This window comes from Saccostrea cucullata, unplaced genomic scaffold (assembly GCF_032062105.1).
Source record: "Saccostrea cucullata isolate Sc308-1 unplaced genomic scaffold, CSIRO_AGI_Scuc_v1 ctg3874, whole genome shotgun sequence".
Classification (NCBI taxonomy): Eukaryota; Metazoa; Mollusca; class Bivalvia; order Ostreida; family Ostreidae; genus Saccostrea; species Saccostrea cuccullata.
Genome location: NW_026931980.1, coordinates 15,740 through 32,374, shown reverse-complemented (window position 1 = coordinate 32,374; position 16,635 = coordinate 15,740). Strand labels below are relative to the sequence as shown.

Genomic DNA, 16,635 nt, shown 5'->3' with positions numbered 1-16,635 from the left:
ATTAAGCGGTAACGATTAGGGATTTCAACCTTCACATATGCATTACCTGTGACCTTTCTTAAGAATCAACAATTCAGATCCTTTCACCTTGGAGTTTGACCTACCTTTCAAAAATTTATCCTTGGTCATAACTTTTGAAAAGGTGGTGCTAGGGGTTTTGTATTTCACAATCGTATTATCTTGTCTGAGAACTCTACTTTGGGTGATATTAAATATATTTCATATGCATTTTAAAAATCTTCGTTATGTTGTCATACGGGGTCATTATTGTTTCACAAACACACCTTGTTCCTTATATTGAGAAGAGATACGGCTTTCATATTTGACATGTCCATTACTTGTGACAAGATATTTTCGAGCATGCTATGATTTCTGTAATCTTAGATCTGTGAAACATTTTAGCGTAATGTGACGTCATTTTCATTGTGACACCATTCTATTCAATTGTGACGGCAGTCTGGGTATTGTGACGTGTTTGAAATGACGTTGCGTGAAAACTTATGCGCAGATCAAGTAGATCGGACCTCGTTAAATGACGAATTTTATTTGCTGACAAGGTCATTGTATCAACCATAGAACTTACAATATGACGATTTTAAACGAGACTGCTGATCTTCTTGCTTCATCAACTTGTAAGTTGTTTGTCAATAATTTGCTTCTTTTTAGAAATTGTTCATACATAGAGCATGCTCTTGCGTATCGAATCAACTGAAAGATATAAATTCTGCAGGCGATGAGGGTATATTGCCCATCCGCATAAGAAAGGGCAGTTGAAGATTGAACAGTTAAATTCATCAAGTTTATCAAAGAATGAAGTTGATAGATAACCATTAAAATCTTTTTCAAGTAAAATTTCCAACTTTGAAATAAATTCGTCAGATAATGCGGTATCTTTTATCTCAAGCTCACTGAGATATATCGTATCGATATAAGAATGGAAAGAACCATTGTTAAGTAGTCGTGGATACATGTATATTCAAATGTTGAGTTGAAGGCCACAGCACGTTTTTTTTCTTTACACATATTATATATTAAACAAATTCTGATTCATATGAATACAAAAATAGGTCTCTTAATAACCGGGCGCAATTGGTATCATGATTCAGTGAAAAAGTTCATGTTTAATGATCTTGTAAAAATGAATACACGATGCAAGGAAGAAGAAAGTGACGTCACATCCGTTCATTGCAGCGATGAACATTAGGCGTTTCAGTGCCCGGAAGCTTTAAACTTAACAATGACTTGCAGTAAGTTTCCTTCTTTTATTTATTGTTACATTTTATTTCTATTAAGTATAGTTTATCACATCATAGATGACGATAATCAATTTTTAAAAGTTGAATGGTTTATACGAGTGTATTTCTTCTTTGTTTCTTAATCATTGAAATATAACACTGAAATGCATTGCTTGATGGGTTCTTCCTGTATCTGAGTATTCTTTATGTCATTTAATGAGATTTCTTAATAGTGTTCTTGATATTCTTCACCATCGTGTGGCCGATCCTTTACACTTATGTCTACGGGGAAGAAATGTGAGTACACAAAAAGTAAATTAATGTATTATGAACGAGTTAGTCATATATACTCACAAACTTGATAAGATGATTCATATAAATTTTACTTTCCCATCGACATACAAAAAGTTTTAACTGATTTACATGGCATCAGATGGTTCATTGACAAAGAAATATTATTTCATATATGAAATAATTTAACGTGCCAGAAAGTCGTCAGAATCATCAATACATATTTCAATCACTTACTCCTGCACCCAATATACATGTAGCACACTTCACAATTATGAAACAAAAACAAATGATAGTCAAGTATCACTTGAATCATTATGAATGTAGGTTTTGTCTGTTGTAGTTAGGGGGAAGTTAATCTCAAACATTTAAGCAACTGAAAATTTTGAGAGGAAGTGTAGAAGAATTCGCCATTTTTCATACTTTTTATACCATTTCTGTTAACATTTTGTAAGAGGTTACATGTAACATGTCCAAAATTTTATTTTTACAATAGCTCCAAACGTCTTCTATTTTAGAGAATCCATACAAGGTGTCGCAGAAATTTATAGCAGACTAGCTAATGGATCAACGTGTTTCAACAGTTCCTCTCGTATGTAAATCTTATGAGGCTGTAAAGTTATGTTGTACGTAAAATTTATAAAGCTGAACATCGGTATCTCAAATACCCTGGATATACCGAAGAATTTGAAAGTCCTAAACACATATTCCTTAGTATTTTACCCTTTATATTTCAGTCATCGGAGATCATTCGACGAGTCGTTCCTCGTCCCGTCTTGTTCGGGATAACAAGGTTTTACGTTACCTACGTAGGTGCTTAAAAATATGTTAAAAATAAAAGTCAGCTGTCAAATGACAACTCTGGACTTTCTCCTCGTCAAAAAACTTCTTAACCTTATGTAGGTTTTATTTAATGCTTGTAATGCTGAACACATAAAATATATGGGGATAACGAACAGTATTCAAGCTCAAAAGTCCACAAAACAACCCTAACGTAGATTTTCCGCAACATCCGTGGAATTCCATATCAAATTCCATGGAATTCCACGTATATATTGTTCCGCAGAATTACATGGAATTCTTGAGAGTATTGGGACGGAACTTTTTCCGGAATGGTATGGAATTTTAGTCTAGCCTGGAAAAAGAGCGGAACAATGCCAGAATAGAAATTTGCGGAGGAAATCCGTGGAATTCCAGATTATTTGTAAATTTAAGGAATTCCATGGAAATCCGTGGAATTCAAGGAAAATACAATAGAAACTGTATTAGTATCAAATATTACAAAAAAAAATTGATAACATCACAATTTTTCATACATCAAATGTATATTTGCAAAATAAAAAAATCACTGTTCCTTTTACAATGTTTTTTGAGACAAATATAATAGCATATACCTCTCAGACGTACAATTTAAGCACACTTTTTAAATGCATGTATTCTCACTGACACTTCAAAGTATTTTACATCAAAGGTTATCAACAAAAATATCCAAGAAAAATATGATTACTGGAGGGTCGCCTTGGTTAAATTAATGATAATCAAGTTATGATATACCGGTACATATATGTAGTAAAGTAAAGTCTGCATTTTTTTTCACATAAGAGGTAAGATTCATTAAATGACATTGGCCAAAGATTGGGAGAGGTCTTACATTGAAACCTCAACAGGATACACATTTACAACAAACTGCCAGTGGCCCATGTAAATTTACTGTACAAAGTTAGTGACTAGAGTGATAAACACATGTAGTAAATGCAAAAATATATGTACCACATAACTACATTGATACAAAGATCCCATAAAATCAACAGTTGCTATCTTCCCCCAATGTACGTGCCAAAGATCCCAATTGTGGAAGATCCAAAACTTCTGACATGTTGCTAGAATCACTTCCTCACAGATATCCCATGAAATTTGTAATAGAGGGTTGGCAGATAATTGGCGTCACGAACGGATTCACTTTTAGTACAAAGGCTCAGCAAGTTCCATGTTGATCATTCCAACAGACTCTTCAAACTTTCCTTGCACAACTGCTGAAAGAGGAGATGACCATTAAGATGTATCATTATTGATATCCATATAAATATATGACAAATAATAAACTAAAGATCTACAAAACAATTGGTTCTTTCTACCTGGCAGATCAGTTTACTGTATATTATGAATTCACTATCTTGCAATTTTTTTTCAAATTTGGATTAATTCTGATAAATTTAAAAATGTGAAAAGTTATTTGTGTAATGGCTAGGGCCGTGGATATCGGCCTGGATAGCTCAGTAGGTAGAGCACCTGACTAGAGATACAGGGGTCCCGGGTTCGATTCCCGGTCCAGCCATGCATTTTCTCCTTTCCTGTTACAGATTTGGTGCAGTTGACCACCCCTGGAGGTGAAAGTCCTGCCAGGGGCAATAAGAACTTGGGTTGTGTCTTCGAGGGCGAAGACCATTTAAGAAGGGAGGAATGTAATGGCTAAGGCCGTGGATATCGGCCTGGATAGCTCAGTAGGTAGAGCACCTGACTAGAGATACAGGGGTCCCGGGTTCGATTCCCGGTCCAGCCATGCATTTTCTCCTTTCCTGTTACATTTGTTTTGAATGATAATTTTAGCTGGTTCTCACCATATTCACAAGCCTAGGGCCTAGTGACTGATTGGCTAAGCATCTATACATTTATCAAACGCCAGGGCTGTGAAAATCATCTCAGGTAATGGCTTATGCAGCAACTATTAAAACAATCAAAACATGCAAGATAAGAGCTGAAAATGGTAATGAACATGCATTACAAAATATTATATATAATTAATTACATGTACATCATACTCTGTAAACGTAATCTTGAACAAAGGAAGAAACAGGTAAAATTCTTTACATCAGTTCGATTCCAAACAAGGAAATTCGGGTTAAAATCCACGATCTTAATTATATATTTAGATTTGTTAAATATTTACTACAGAAATAGTGCTTGTCCTAACGATTTCACATTTTATGTCTGATGCCCGGATTAATCAGTAGCAGGAGCCTTCTTCATTCAAGGACACATAAAATACTGTACAATATAGACCCTATCAAGGTTATTGGCCGCCATCTTGGACTGGGGGCAAACATTGGGGGCTGACGTCATAATAACAATGGCCGAATCGAGCTCCGCAGCTGACGATGCAGCGAATATATTCGCCGCGTATAATTTACCTGCGTCGTAACAAGTGTACCTAGGTGTGCAGAAGAGACCCCAAGGTAATATATTTTTACCATAAACAAGTATTTTATCTTTTATTTACACTTTAATGACGTAAGTTGCAAATTTACTCAAGGTTGTCAGAACCACGTGGCCGAAGGAAACGCTTCCTGTACTTTGGAGGTCGGTCATGTTTTGCATTGCCCTGGCTATATGCGGCATATTTCAGTACTGTAATTTTTGTGGTCTTAGGTGGAGATGATTTGGATGCTAGGTAACTTTTTTCCGAAGGCCTGAGACAAAATTTAAATTTTTTATAGAGCTTTGAAATCGGCCAAAGGGGGTGAGATATCGAAAAAAAATGAATACATCGGTATAAGATGAGTTTTAATCATCAATATTCAAGGTGGAAAATTATTTTTAATTAATATAATTAATTTAATATAAATAAACTATATTTTGTATATTATATATATAAAATTAAGTGTCATTAATTCATTACACCTTTACTGTACTTTCCTAGTCACTAGTCATTCACAGTTCAGTATTGACATTGTTTATACAGAAACTCTTGCAAGTATATAGATGTACAAGGGGGCCAAGAAATATTGAAGATATAAAGACACCTTGAAAAAAGTATTTTTCCTCATGAAAATATTTTTTTCATCACTGCAATTTTGAATGCTTCTATTATGATTAAGAATATTGCTAGTTATTTGCACAAAACTTTGAAATTGAATGAGATTTACATATATTTTAAAATACACTGTACATAAATATAGCAAATATTTTACATGCATAAAATAAGGTATGACTATCCTCAAATTCATGTTTAGTCAATTATAAACAAGGAGAAATAAAATAAATAAAGAAAAAAAAAGAAAGAAAAGGAAACCAAAAGGATTTTAATATTTATTCATGTATAGTTATACCAGAAAAAAATGTCCATGGTGCATGCCTATGAAGAATAATTATGCAATTTTACACAATTTAATATTATTGTAGAAGAGAGGATGTCCCAGAAACACCTGGAGGCTTGATTCGGAGTCAGAGTTAAAGACACAGGATAAAAAAAAACCCTTTTTGCTTCATCTGTTATAAACAGCCAATGAAATTGGATCAAAAAGTACATAAATATAGTAGCATTGAGACATAATACCACCAAATTACAAGCATGAATAATTCCTTATACATGTAATATGCTAAGATCTTCCTCATTATTGCAAAGCAAATTGTTATTTTTTAAATACTTAGTTTTAAGAAATGGATATCTACAATATATGAATTTTATCAATTACCAAAGATATTTCATTAGAAAATTGTTAAATTTTTATAATTATACATGATTACATGTACCTACATGTATCTATTTTTTCAGAAGAGTGCTCTTTCAACACTGCATGGCAATATAAACAGTATATGCCTCAAGTAAGTTTTAACTCTTCATATTTCAAATTTAAAGGAGATCAAGTTGTTTTGCATTTTTGCAACTTTTGCTTTGAAATGCAGTTATGTTGTCGTATGAATGATTAAATGACTCTTCTTGAGAAAAAGGTCGAGAAATGTGTGAAATGTAGTTTTTTTAACTGTTTATAAATCAATTATTAAAGGCTATTTGCAATGATTTGAAACCACCTGTAGATTCAAAATGCATAATCATTTTACAAAGTTATACTTAATTATCATAAATGATAGTCTCTGTGCTATTTCTGTTTCAACAGATTTCTTTCTGATAAAATCATAGATACTAAACTCTGAAGAATAATGGTCCTACTCCTGTGAAGTGTATAATCTCCTCATTGCAGATTTTGAAGAATCCTCAATTCAAATCCAGACTGCAACAGCCCTACATGTAGCTGTTGGACTCTTATGGGATAACAATAATCAAAAGTCATGATATCGACGCATGGATTTTATCTCATCTTGATTAAATGTAGAGAAATCACAAACAGTCTATTTTGTGAAAGAAACTGAAAGAGAAAGGATTTTATACTGTCCTTTTGAATTTGCTAGGAAGTTTTTTTTTTATGAACTTTATCTAAATTACCGCCCATGTACATATTTTTGTTGAAAGATAAAGTACACTTATTTACACCAAAATACTGATTAGCTTCAACTAAATATCAAGGATTTACATTTGCCAAGAATATTTTAATTTTACTAATTTGATGTTATATATTACAATTATTTGAAATACAATGTAAATACCTATAATACTTACTTTAATATATAGAATCTCTTTGCATATATTTGCATGTATACTCGGAAAAATCAAATGCAAGTTTTTTTTTTCAAAGTTGTTACAATAAGAGCTATTTAAAAAGGAAAGAAAAAAAAATTGACATGATATTAAAACTTGTAATTTTATTTCAGCTTGTAAAAAATACATGTAATAATCATGATAAATAATAAATTTGTACACGTATGTAAAATTGTTTTCAATTGAGAATACTTGACTCTCTTTAGCGCTTGATCCTTGTGATGTCATGTGCTTTATATGAATGTGATTTACCCACATTTTAAAATTGAGCTCTAGATCTGGCTGCCAGGTCTGTTGAAGAAATTTCAGGGTGATGGAGGAAAGGGGGATCAACTGAAAAGTAATGTACATGGTGCACGTTGTAATATTGCAGTTCATTTAAGGTAAATAAACACAAATTATTAAAGAAAATGCTCTTATTTAGAATAAAATATGTTGCTTACAATACGTATACGTTCAGTTCTAAATGACAATGACTGTGAAGCGATCGCTAGACGAAAATTGATGCGGTGCATCTGCATCAGCTGCCATTGTTTACGTTAGCTACGATGTCGCGTGATGCCCCCAATCCAAGATGGCGGCCAATAACCTTGAAAGGGTCTATTGTACCTACCGGTCTTTAAAATGTCTTCATCTTCTTCCATCCCAAGCTAATCATCGGATTATATCATGATCCCCATGTTCGTGACACCCTCGTTCCAACTTTCCGTCTGTGCAACATCAACATAGCTTTCGATTATCGATATTTTTTGAATTTCGGCGTGTTAAAATTAATTGTTCATCGAGCCCGACTTCGATCCCGATGTTATTGTACTATTAGTCGACAGTTTAAAAAAAATCTAAGTAATTTTCCATAGTTTTCCAGCGCAGAAAATGGCTAAGTTTCTCATTTTACCATTTTTTTCCAAAGAATTCCACTATTTTCCAAGCCAAAAAAGTCTAAGTCCATTTTTTCTTTCAAATTCCGAAATGTTCCAAAAACTTCCAGACACACGTTTCGAGTTATGTATGGAAATGATTGGAATTCCATGGATTTCCAAAACTTTTCCAGACCCTTTGGAAAATCTACATTAGGGAATACAAAATTGGAGTAAGGCAAACATGGAACTCCCATTAACATTGGGATCAGGTGTCATGGATCATTGAGCACCCATTGCCGAACGGCCACAAACGCCTTGTGCTTCTTGTCATGTTCGAAATATAACAAAAAAATCAATCGTCAATTCAGTGTGTAAATAATGGAAAAACATTTAGTATGAAATAAGACAGTCAGCATTTGACTCATTACTAGATTGTGTTTGCTGACAAGGCATCGTATCGACGATAGTCCTTACGAAATGATGACTTTGTAATGAGACGGCTGATATTCTTGTTTCATCAACGTATTCGTCAATAATTTATTGTCCCCCGCTTGAAAAGTGGGGGATATTAATTTGGGTTTGTCCGTCCGTCCGTCTTTCTGTCTGTCTGTAACGCTTTCGTTTCCACACGATATCTCAAGAACCCCTTAAGCTTTCGCAATGAAATTTAGCATAGCAACTCCCTATGGACTAAAGAAGACCCCTATTGATTTTGAGGTCAAAAGGTCAAAGGTCAAGGTCATCAATAAGCAAATTCTGTCTGTTATAACACTTTCGTTTCCACACGATATCTCTAGAACCATTTGAGCTATTGCAAAGTTTTACATAACAACTCCCTGTTGGCTAAGGAAGAGCCCTATTGATTCTGAGGTCAAAAGGTCAAAGTTCAAGGTCGTAAATTTATACATTCTGTCTTTGTGTAACACTATCATTTCCGGGCGATATTTTAAGAAGATTATGAGCTTATGCAATGTAATTTTATACCAAAACTCCCTAGGACCTTTCTCACCCCTCTCAAAGTGCCCCCGCCGTTTGTTTAATAATGTATTTATAGTATTACATGCCGCTATTTTTAGCACAGGGGCATGCGGAGAGTTGTTGCGTATAAAACAGGTTCTCGGCGGACTTTATGTTCTCATTACATCTATTAGAACTGTTTAATAAAGGCTAAATAAATCAAACACCATGGATTGTGTAAAATTTTGACAATACCAAACATGAATTTATACATGTATGTGACTTCACTTCTGCATATACTTGCTTACTTTTAAAGCGACTCCGCCGGGGGTCTAGTGGTATGTCTCTCGCTTCGCATGGGAGAGGTACCGGGATCGAAGCTCGGCCGATCCTTTTTTTTAACTTCTTTTTTTTTTAATGATAGTATTCAGCATGTGAAAAGAAAAAAATATGAGGTTATAAAATCATCATTACAGTGTGATAAATATTCCAAATAAAGAATAAGCAATCAAATCTTTATACGCATATTGACATACATGTATTTTATTTGCCTCAGTATACATGTATACATTTAATAATTCTACAAATTCAGTCAGGGGGATCCGACTTTTTCCCCAAGCGGGGGACACGAATTCTCTGAATTAGCTTGTTTTGTCTTAAAAATTTTACATACGTAGAGCATATATTACCATTGAGCACTGAAGGTTACATTTGTTTTCAAAGAAAGTAATTTTTTGTTCATACGATTTCTTCCTTCTGCAAAACTGTAGCTCTTATATTTGGTAGTCTTATATTCTTATATCTTTTTCTTTTCAGTTGATGATTTTGAACAGGATGTGAAAAAAAATTGTAAATGGTCAGATGGAAAGGAAGATAACTATTTTATTTTCCAAATAAATTACGCTGGGAACACCTTCCTGTATCTGCGCAATAAAAAGAATTCTACGTGTAATTACAACAAGATCGATGTAATAATCGAGTGCAATATGAACGAAAAAGCTATAGGTACCCAGCTTCAAAGCGATATGTATGCCTGGATTTTTTTTTCAAATAATGCAAATAATATTGTTTTTTTAATATTAAGAAATTGTTAACCTTCTTGAATTATTCAAAATTCTACCTTTCGACAACAATCCTTGTAAATCTATACAATTTCGTCACTTTAAATCTCATAACTGTGAAATTTTGAATTAAAAAAAATTAAAAGTACAGGGTGAAACTTTTTCTCTCTGCTCAATAAACATGACTCAAAATGTTATTTTCGATTTCTTATACAAAAATTTGTTTGATTATGACTTAATACAATTTCAGAACCAATAAAAAGTTGTATTGTTGACCAATGTCTCAACAAACAGAGACCCGGGATGATGAAAGATAATGGTAAATATTATTATTTCCTATCTAGCTTGTAACACGAGCTTTGATTGGTTACAAAGTCGGGTGTAAATATCCGTGCACCCGACTTGAGCCGGGTGTAAATAAAACGTGACGTCACAATGCATATATTCTCTATGATAATTAAGAAATGAATAACAAGTTTATAAACTTCGATGGGAATTGAAGTGGGTCGGTCACGTGATCAAATTCTGTGAAGGCCGAAGGCCTTCTCAGAAGATTTGATCACGTACCGACCCACTTCAATTCCCATTGAAGTTTATAAACTTGTTATTTATTACTTATATATACATTTGAGACAGAAAATTGAATATTTTCGAATTTAAATTATTGCACTAACCGTCCGTCGTAGATTTTGAAAAATGGCGCAAGGTAAATCGGCTTGCATGGCGGTTTCGCTTCGAATTCATTAGGCTAAGGAATCTATTTCGAAGGGAATATTTTGTGAATGGCTACTTGTGATCAGTAATAGTGAACAGATTGTTGTTTGGGAATATTATTATTCGTGAAAATTGATAATCGATGCTGAAAAGACACAAGAAACACGTCCGAAGTTTGATGATAAAAAGTTGGAGGAATTTCGGTCGCCGGAAAGGGATGGATGGATCCGATGGATTGAGACACTTGTCCGAGCCAGTTAATTTGCAATTTGATCCAAAACATTCTACGATTTCAGTAACTATAGACATACTTATCGTAAAGCATTTATAAACATGGACACTGGCGACAGCTTTACATTGAACTACGAAAACGCCGAGGTGTTTGGCAGCTGATCATGGCATGATTGCAATGATATTTTCCAACAGATTTACACTTTTATCGTGAGTAGAATTTAAAGATAAAATAATAGTTTATCGAGAAAATTTAACGAAAGGTCTACCCCAAAAATAAGGATGAACGTTAAAGACTGTGCAGCTGACAAAAGTGAAAAAAATGTAAGCAAACGCTAGTTTTTTCTATGTACACAGGTTGAATCGATAGCCAACAAACTGTATGAAATACTAGTTTGTATTGTAAATAAAATAATTATCATTTTACTTGCTTATTTTATTCATTTTTATACATGAAAAGCAAGTGGAGCAGGTCATTTTATAATTTTTTACCGGTAGATATTATTGCGCCGTGTGATTAGGTCACGTACTGACCTCTGACCTCTGACAAACTTCATACAGAATTGAAGATATTTTCTCTCTGTATGTTTATATAATGGAGAGATACCACAAATGTATATATAAACCAAATAACGTGATTGTAGTACGTAGTTATCTAATCGATAGATTGAGACACACTTTGATGTTTACAAAGCATTTTTATGGATATAAAGGAAATAAATTCGTTATCCAGGTCCAATCAAGGGTGTACGGGGATTTAGCCCGGGTTGTATTCCATACACCCTTCGGCCTACGGCCTCAGGGTGTATGGAATAAAACCCGGGGTAAATCCCCGTACACCCTTGATTGAACCTGGATAACTAATACTGTAACCGTATGCTAGTTTATTTTTTTATTTATAAATCAATGCTGTTAAGAAATTTTTAGAATTTTTTTTTTTTTTTAGAATTTCTTTCTACGACTTTAATTGCTAATACTATTTCAAAAATTGCTAATTCAATCTTTAAAATTATTTTCTTGATCAGAAAAGCAGTTCTCTTAGTTTCCATCACTTTTATTAAATGTTTGGTAATAGTTTATTGTTTGTGATAAAAATCCTGGTGTTTATGTGAAGCATTGCTTGAATATGTATATGATTATTGTAGAAACTGAGAAATTGGTCATCACATCTAAAGAAACTACTGAAAATCTAGGGATCATTGCAGCGGTCGTTGAGGGCGTTATTATCATAATCACAATAGTTATCTTTACTTTAGTTAAATCCAGGAAAAGCAAAGCGACAATTGGCTGTCAAAAATCGTGGTTAGTACTTTCTAATTTATTTAATCCTTCACAATTTTAGCTTTTTTGTTAACACAATTGTGTTTTAATAAGATAATTTTCATATGTTATTTCTTGATTCAATAGTATTTTTTTATTTCATTACCTGATAAAGCATTGAGAGATGTTGTTCTGTTTCATCATTGACGTCTACAAGACATAGAAGAGAAAATGTAAGTAAAAATCCATTTGCTCTTAGGAAGAAATGTACATTTGAAAAAAATTTCAAAAAGGTAAAGATAACATAACTGAAGGATATTTAAGTTGTTTGAAATCAATGCATTGAAGAGATAATTAAGATTTGAAGGCGATGGACGATGCATGTTTCAAAGAAATACGAGACGTGGACTTCAACCTGATATTCAAGCCTGGTTTTTTTGTGGTTAGAATAGTAATTATATTTGCGTAAATTTATTTGTTTGAAAATTTGAGAAAATAATGGATTTTAGTAGCATTCTCTTCCGTTTAACGAGACGGGTTTAAAAATTTACGATATCAATCTACCGTATTGTAATGTTGTGAAGAAATAAACAAAATGGACTTTCCTTGACGTTTTTCAAAAGACAATTTTAAACTTTGAAACGAAATATGTGAAGAAAACGAACAAAATTTAAGCTCAAAATTCGAACTGAATAAACTTTAATGCAAACACAAGACCCCAATGGTTTATTTAGTTTACATTTGAATCAAAAGAGTCATGCTGTATTATAGGTTTATTGTATGACTACGAATAATTAAGTTGATATACATTTTACTAAAGCCGAACACGACTTGTAAATAGACATGCGCCATTTTCGATATCATTATCTACAAAACATCAACACCAGGGTATACTCATCGCATGCTTTACACCTGACTGCTTTATTGCCATGGGTATCGGAGCGGGATGGTGACCCGTGTTCGTACTGGTTATCTTGCCTTTGTTATGTTCCCCAAACGAAGTTGGGGAACATATTGTTTTTACTCTGTTTCTTATTATTATTATTATTATTATTATTCCTGGGAAAATTTTGTCTTTGAGTGATCTTGTAAACTACACATCCGACTTAGGTAAAACCTTTTTAGGGTCACTAGGGATGTTATGTAGATTTGCCGAACGAAGGTCATTTTGCGCGCACGTGCTTGCAAGAGCGAGCACGTGCAACACGTTAAATGGCCAATATAAGGTATATTGACTTAACTTTTCTATTTTTTGATGAAATGCTTTGAAACTCATAATGTAAGGATATATTAGTAGTATAGACAAGATGACATGGTCAAAATAGCAAGATCTCACGCGCATGCACGTGCGCTTTGCTCTGATTGGCTGAAACTAAAGTCTCAATATCTTTCTTGTTTTTTGACGAAATCCTTTGAAATTTTCAACATAGCCATGCATTACGATATCCTACAACATGATATATAGCAATTATCATGAAAACACGTGTTTGCACGTGCGCTGCAATCTGATTGGCTGAAACTTCAAATAGCTATATCTCTCTTGGTTTTCAACCAAACAGGATGGGTTTTGGAACATAGATACATATAATGGACTTCTACAAGAGGGTATGGTCACCATGCACATGCATACACGTGCGTGTACTTGCGCTGCAATCTGATTGGCTGAAACTTAAAACAGCTATAACTCCCTTGATTTTCAACCAAACAAGATGGGATTTGGAGCATAGATATATATAATGGACTTCTACAAGAAGGTATGGCTACCATGCACATGCATACATGTGCGTGTACGTGCGCTGCAATCTGATTGGCTGAAACTTTAAATAGCTATAACTCCCTTGGTTTTCAACCAAATGGGGTGAGATTTAGAACATAGATAGATGTAATGGACTTCTACAAGAAGGTATGGTCACCATACTCATGTATGCACGTGCGTGCACGTGAAATGGGTAAAATAAAAAAAAAACACTTGAATGAGCGTTTTTTTTTTTTATACTTTTGGATTAAATACTTTGATATTTAGCATATTAAAATATATAGATCGTGTAGACAATATGATATGGTCATTACGCACATGCATTAACATGTGTAAGTGTGCAATGATAAAATTTGAATGAACATAGTACACTTTTGGGTAAACGTTGTTAAAGTCTCAAATGCATAGACTTTGTCTTATTTAATTACGCTTACAGGGAATATGACTATAAAAGGGAGTTGGGGAGCGTTTGGGGAACATCTGTAACGGTCCCCGTTACAATTAGCACTAGTTTACATTAAATTGCAGTTACGTGTATCTATGTTTGTTTGAATACTGCACTGACTTGTACAACCATAGTTGTAGGATTCATTGGTATCTTACATTGTACTTTCCAATTAGACAAATTATCAATTACTTTTGTGGCTACCGAGTGCTGCAAATCAGTGTCGACTGATTACAAGGAACAGCATCTACAGCAAGCCTTACATAAAGAGGTCTTCAGATATGGCGAGAATTCGAACAAAAATAGCGGACACATTCCTTTTAAGAATCGTGTTTAGCTTTAAAAGGTGTCATCATTTTCACATAATAACACATTTTTGTGAGTGCATTTTATACTCTGAACAAAACTTTTGTTTTCATTTCGAAATTGTAGGCATCTCGAACTTCATCTCAACCGGCGGAGATGGCTGTATATGAAGCCATTCCTGACAAAAATGTATACGATCATTTACACGAGGAACCGAAAACGATCCCAAAACCAGGTCGATATTCAACAATGAAAGAAATTCGTGAAATTCGTCAGGCTAAAACTGATGAATCTTATCAACCAGTAGACGAAGAAAAAGTTACGGTTTGTGTTAAGAACGATGATAAAAATGAAAATAACACATTCCAAATACTACAACAATCAGCTGAAGGTGATGATGGAAAAACAAATTTAGATGAGAAGCAACCAATGGGTGAATATTTTGTTCTTGAAAAGAAATGTTCGGAAGAAAAAGATGTAACAAATTAATATTTAACAATCCAATAAATCAATTAATGTAATTAAGATACTTTATGTATGCATATGACATCCTGCCACAGTGTATTATATTTATTCATAATATCAAATAAAATTTTTAATCAGAAAACTTGTTCCTTCTTGAGTAATTATAAATAATCTATTAGTAAGCTTGCGATAATTTTTGTCAGTAAAAGAGGCTTGCTTTCTTTATAATTTCGATATTTAAGACATTTTTCAGATGTCTCATCAGGAGATCTAAATTGTTGGATTTTTTTATTTCTAACAGAAAATCAAAACTATAGTGAACATGACAACTTTTGAATGATGTCCAGGTCCTCCTTCCTTTTTCTAGAAAAGTTTATTTATTTGAACTAAAATATTCACATAAAGCATTAAAAATATCGAGATCGCACAAGGAGGTAGGTTATTATTTTTTTAAATTTCTTCAAAGATACTATTTTCAAAAGATTACTCATATTGTATGCTATTTTATGCAAAATAAAGTAAAACACAGGGAATATATATATATATTCTTTCCTTTTTCATGGAAATAAAATGAAGCAAAATAATGAAAGTATAGTAAAACTTTATGTTGGATATCAATCGAATGCTCTTTTTCAAGTGCGCCTAGATTTTTGCCCAGTGACAATTAAATGTGGACCTATAGTTCTTAGTTGTTTTGGAACCTGTGACATGTATCTACGCGGGTATGTTAAGACAGAAGACAGATCAGAATTCGGCGAATTTACACTTTTATTTTTGTAATATGTAACACTAATTATAAATCGGAAAAGTCATGTAGAACTTTTGCGATAATGCACTCTAAAGACTTCAGTTGGACGTATACTACAAGAAGCACTACTCCTCGTCTATATATAGAAAACTTTGCCTTAATGAAAAAGTGAAAAGTTCAACACTACCCCGTGGCTAATTCATTTGTATTTGTAAAAATAGCTATGTAAATATTATTTGTAACATGAAAAGTGCTAGAATCCTCTTCTCCTATCACAATTCAAAACTTTTGGATGAAACCTTTCAAAGATTTTTACATTTTGTACATAAGATCGAAAAAAATCAATTTACGTTAACCATACGATACCAGCAGCACTTTCCCCCAAAAAACAACAAAAGAATGAGAACATTCTAAAGAAACAAAATTGATGTTTCAAAGTACTGTATGCGGCCTGGTGTTGAACTTTTGCATCTTTTTTTGTTCCGTTTTCCTTACACTTGGAGAATGAAATACCTTGCATATTTCGCCCTAAAAAGTACACGCGACTTGAGTAATTATGGTAAAATTGTTAAATCTTCATTCAGTCACCCTTTTTCTCGAAACGTTTCTAAAGGTCTATGATAAAGTGAACGAATTTGCTCATTAACCATTTGTATTATAATTTCTTGCATAAACAGGCGCAGATCAAGGAATTTTTTCACGGGGTTCAACCAAGGTCAAAAAAAATTCCCAAACTAGAAATTTATTGACACTTTAAAAAAATTGTAAAGCTCGCCAAAACATGAAAAACCTACATTGTACTTCGTGAGGAGCTCGTATTGTCGTTGACTATGATTTCTAGGAGTGTTTTGTGTCTCATATCAATTTAACTT

General features: G+C 33.4%; 1 protein-coding gene across 1 annotated transcript; it reads left to right on the top strand.

The window, feature by feature from the left end:
- Positions 1 to 729: 729 nt before the first annotated feature.
- On the top strand, positions 730 to 15,100 carry LOC134234186 (uncharacterized). The gene is made up of 8 exons (XM_062716242.1): positions 730 to 1,247; positions 1,469 to 1,532; positions 2,045 to 2,118; positions 9,594 to 9,782; positions 10,089 to 10,157; positions 11,929 to 12,085; positions 12,219 to 12,276; positions 14,677 to 15,100. Exons 1-8 carry the CDS (start codon positions 1,238 to 1,240, stop codon positions 15,037 to 15,039), a joined length of 984 nt encoding a protein of 327 aa, XP_062572226.1. The 5' UTR covers positions 730 to 1,237; the 3' UTR covers positions 15,040 to 15,100.
- The last annotated feature ends 1,535 nt before the right edge of the window (positions 15,101 to 16,635 follow it).

Bases quoted from the DNA above. Each gene is read 5' to 3' on its own strand.
- LOC134234186 (XM_062716242.1), top strand. The intron at 9,783-10,088 runs GTACCCAGCTTC...ATACAATTTCAG, and splicing joins TATGAACGAAAAAGCTATAG to AACCAATAAAAAGTTGTATT. The intron at 10,158-11,928 runs GTAAATATTATT...TGATTATTGTAG, and splicing joins CGGGATGATGAAAGATAATG to AAACTGAGAAATTGGTCATC.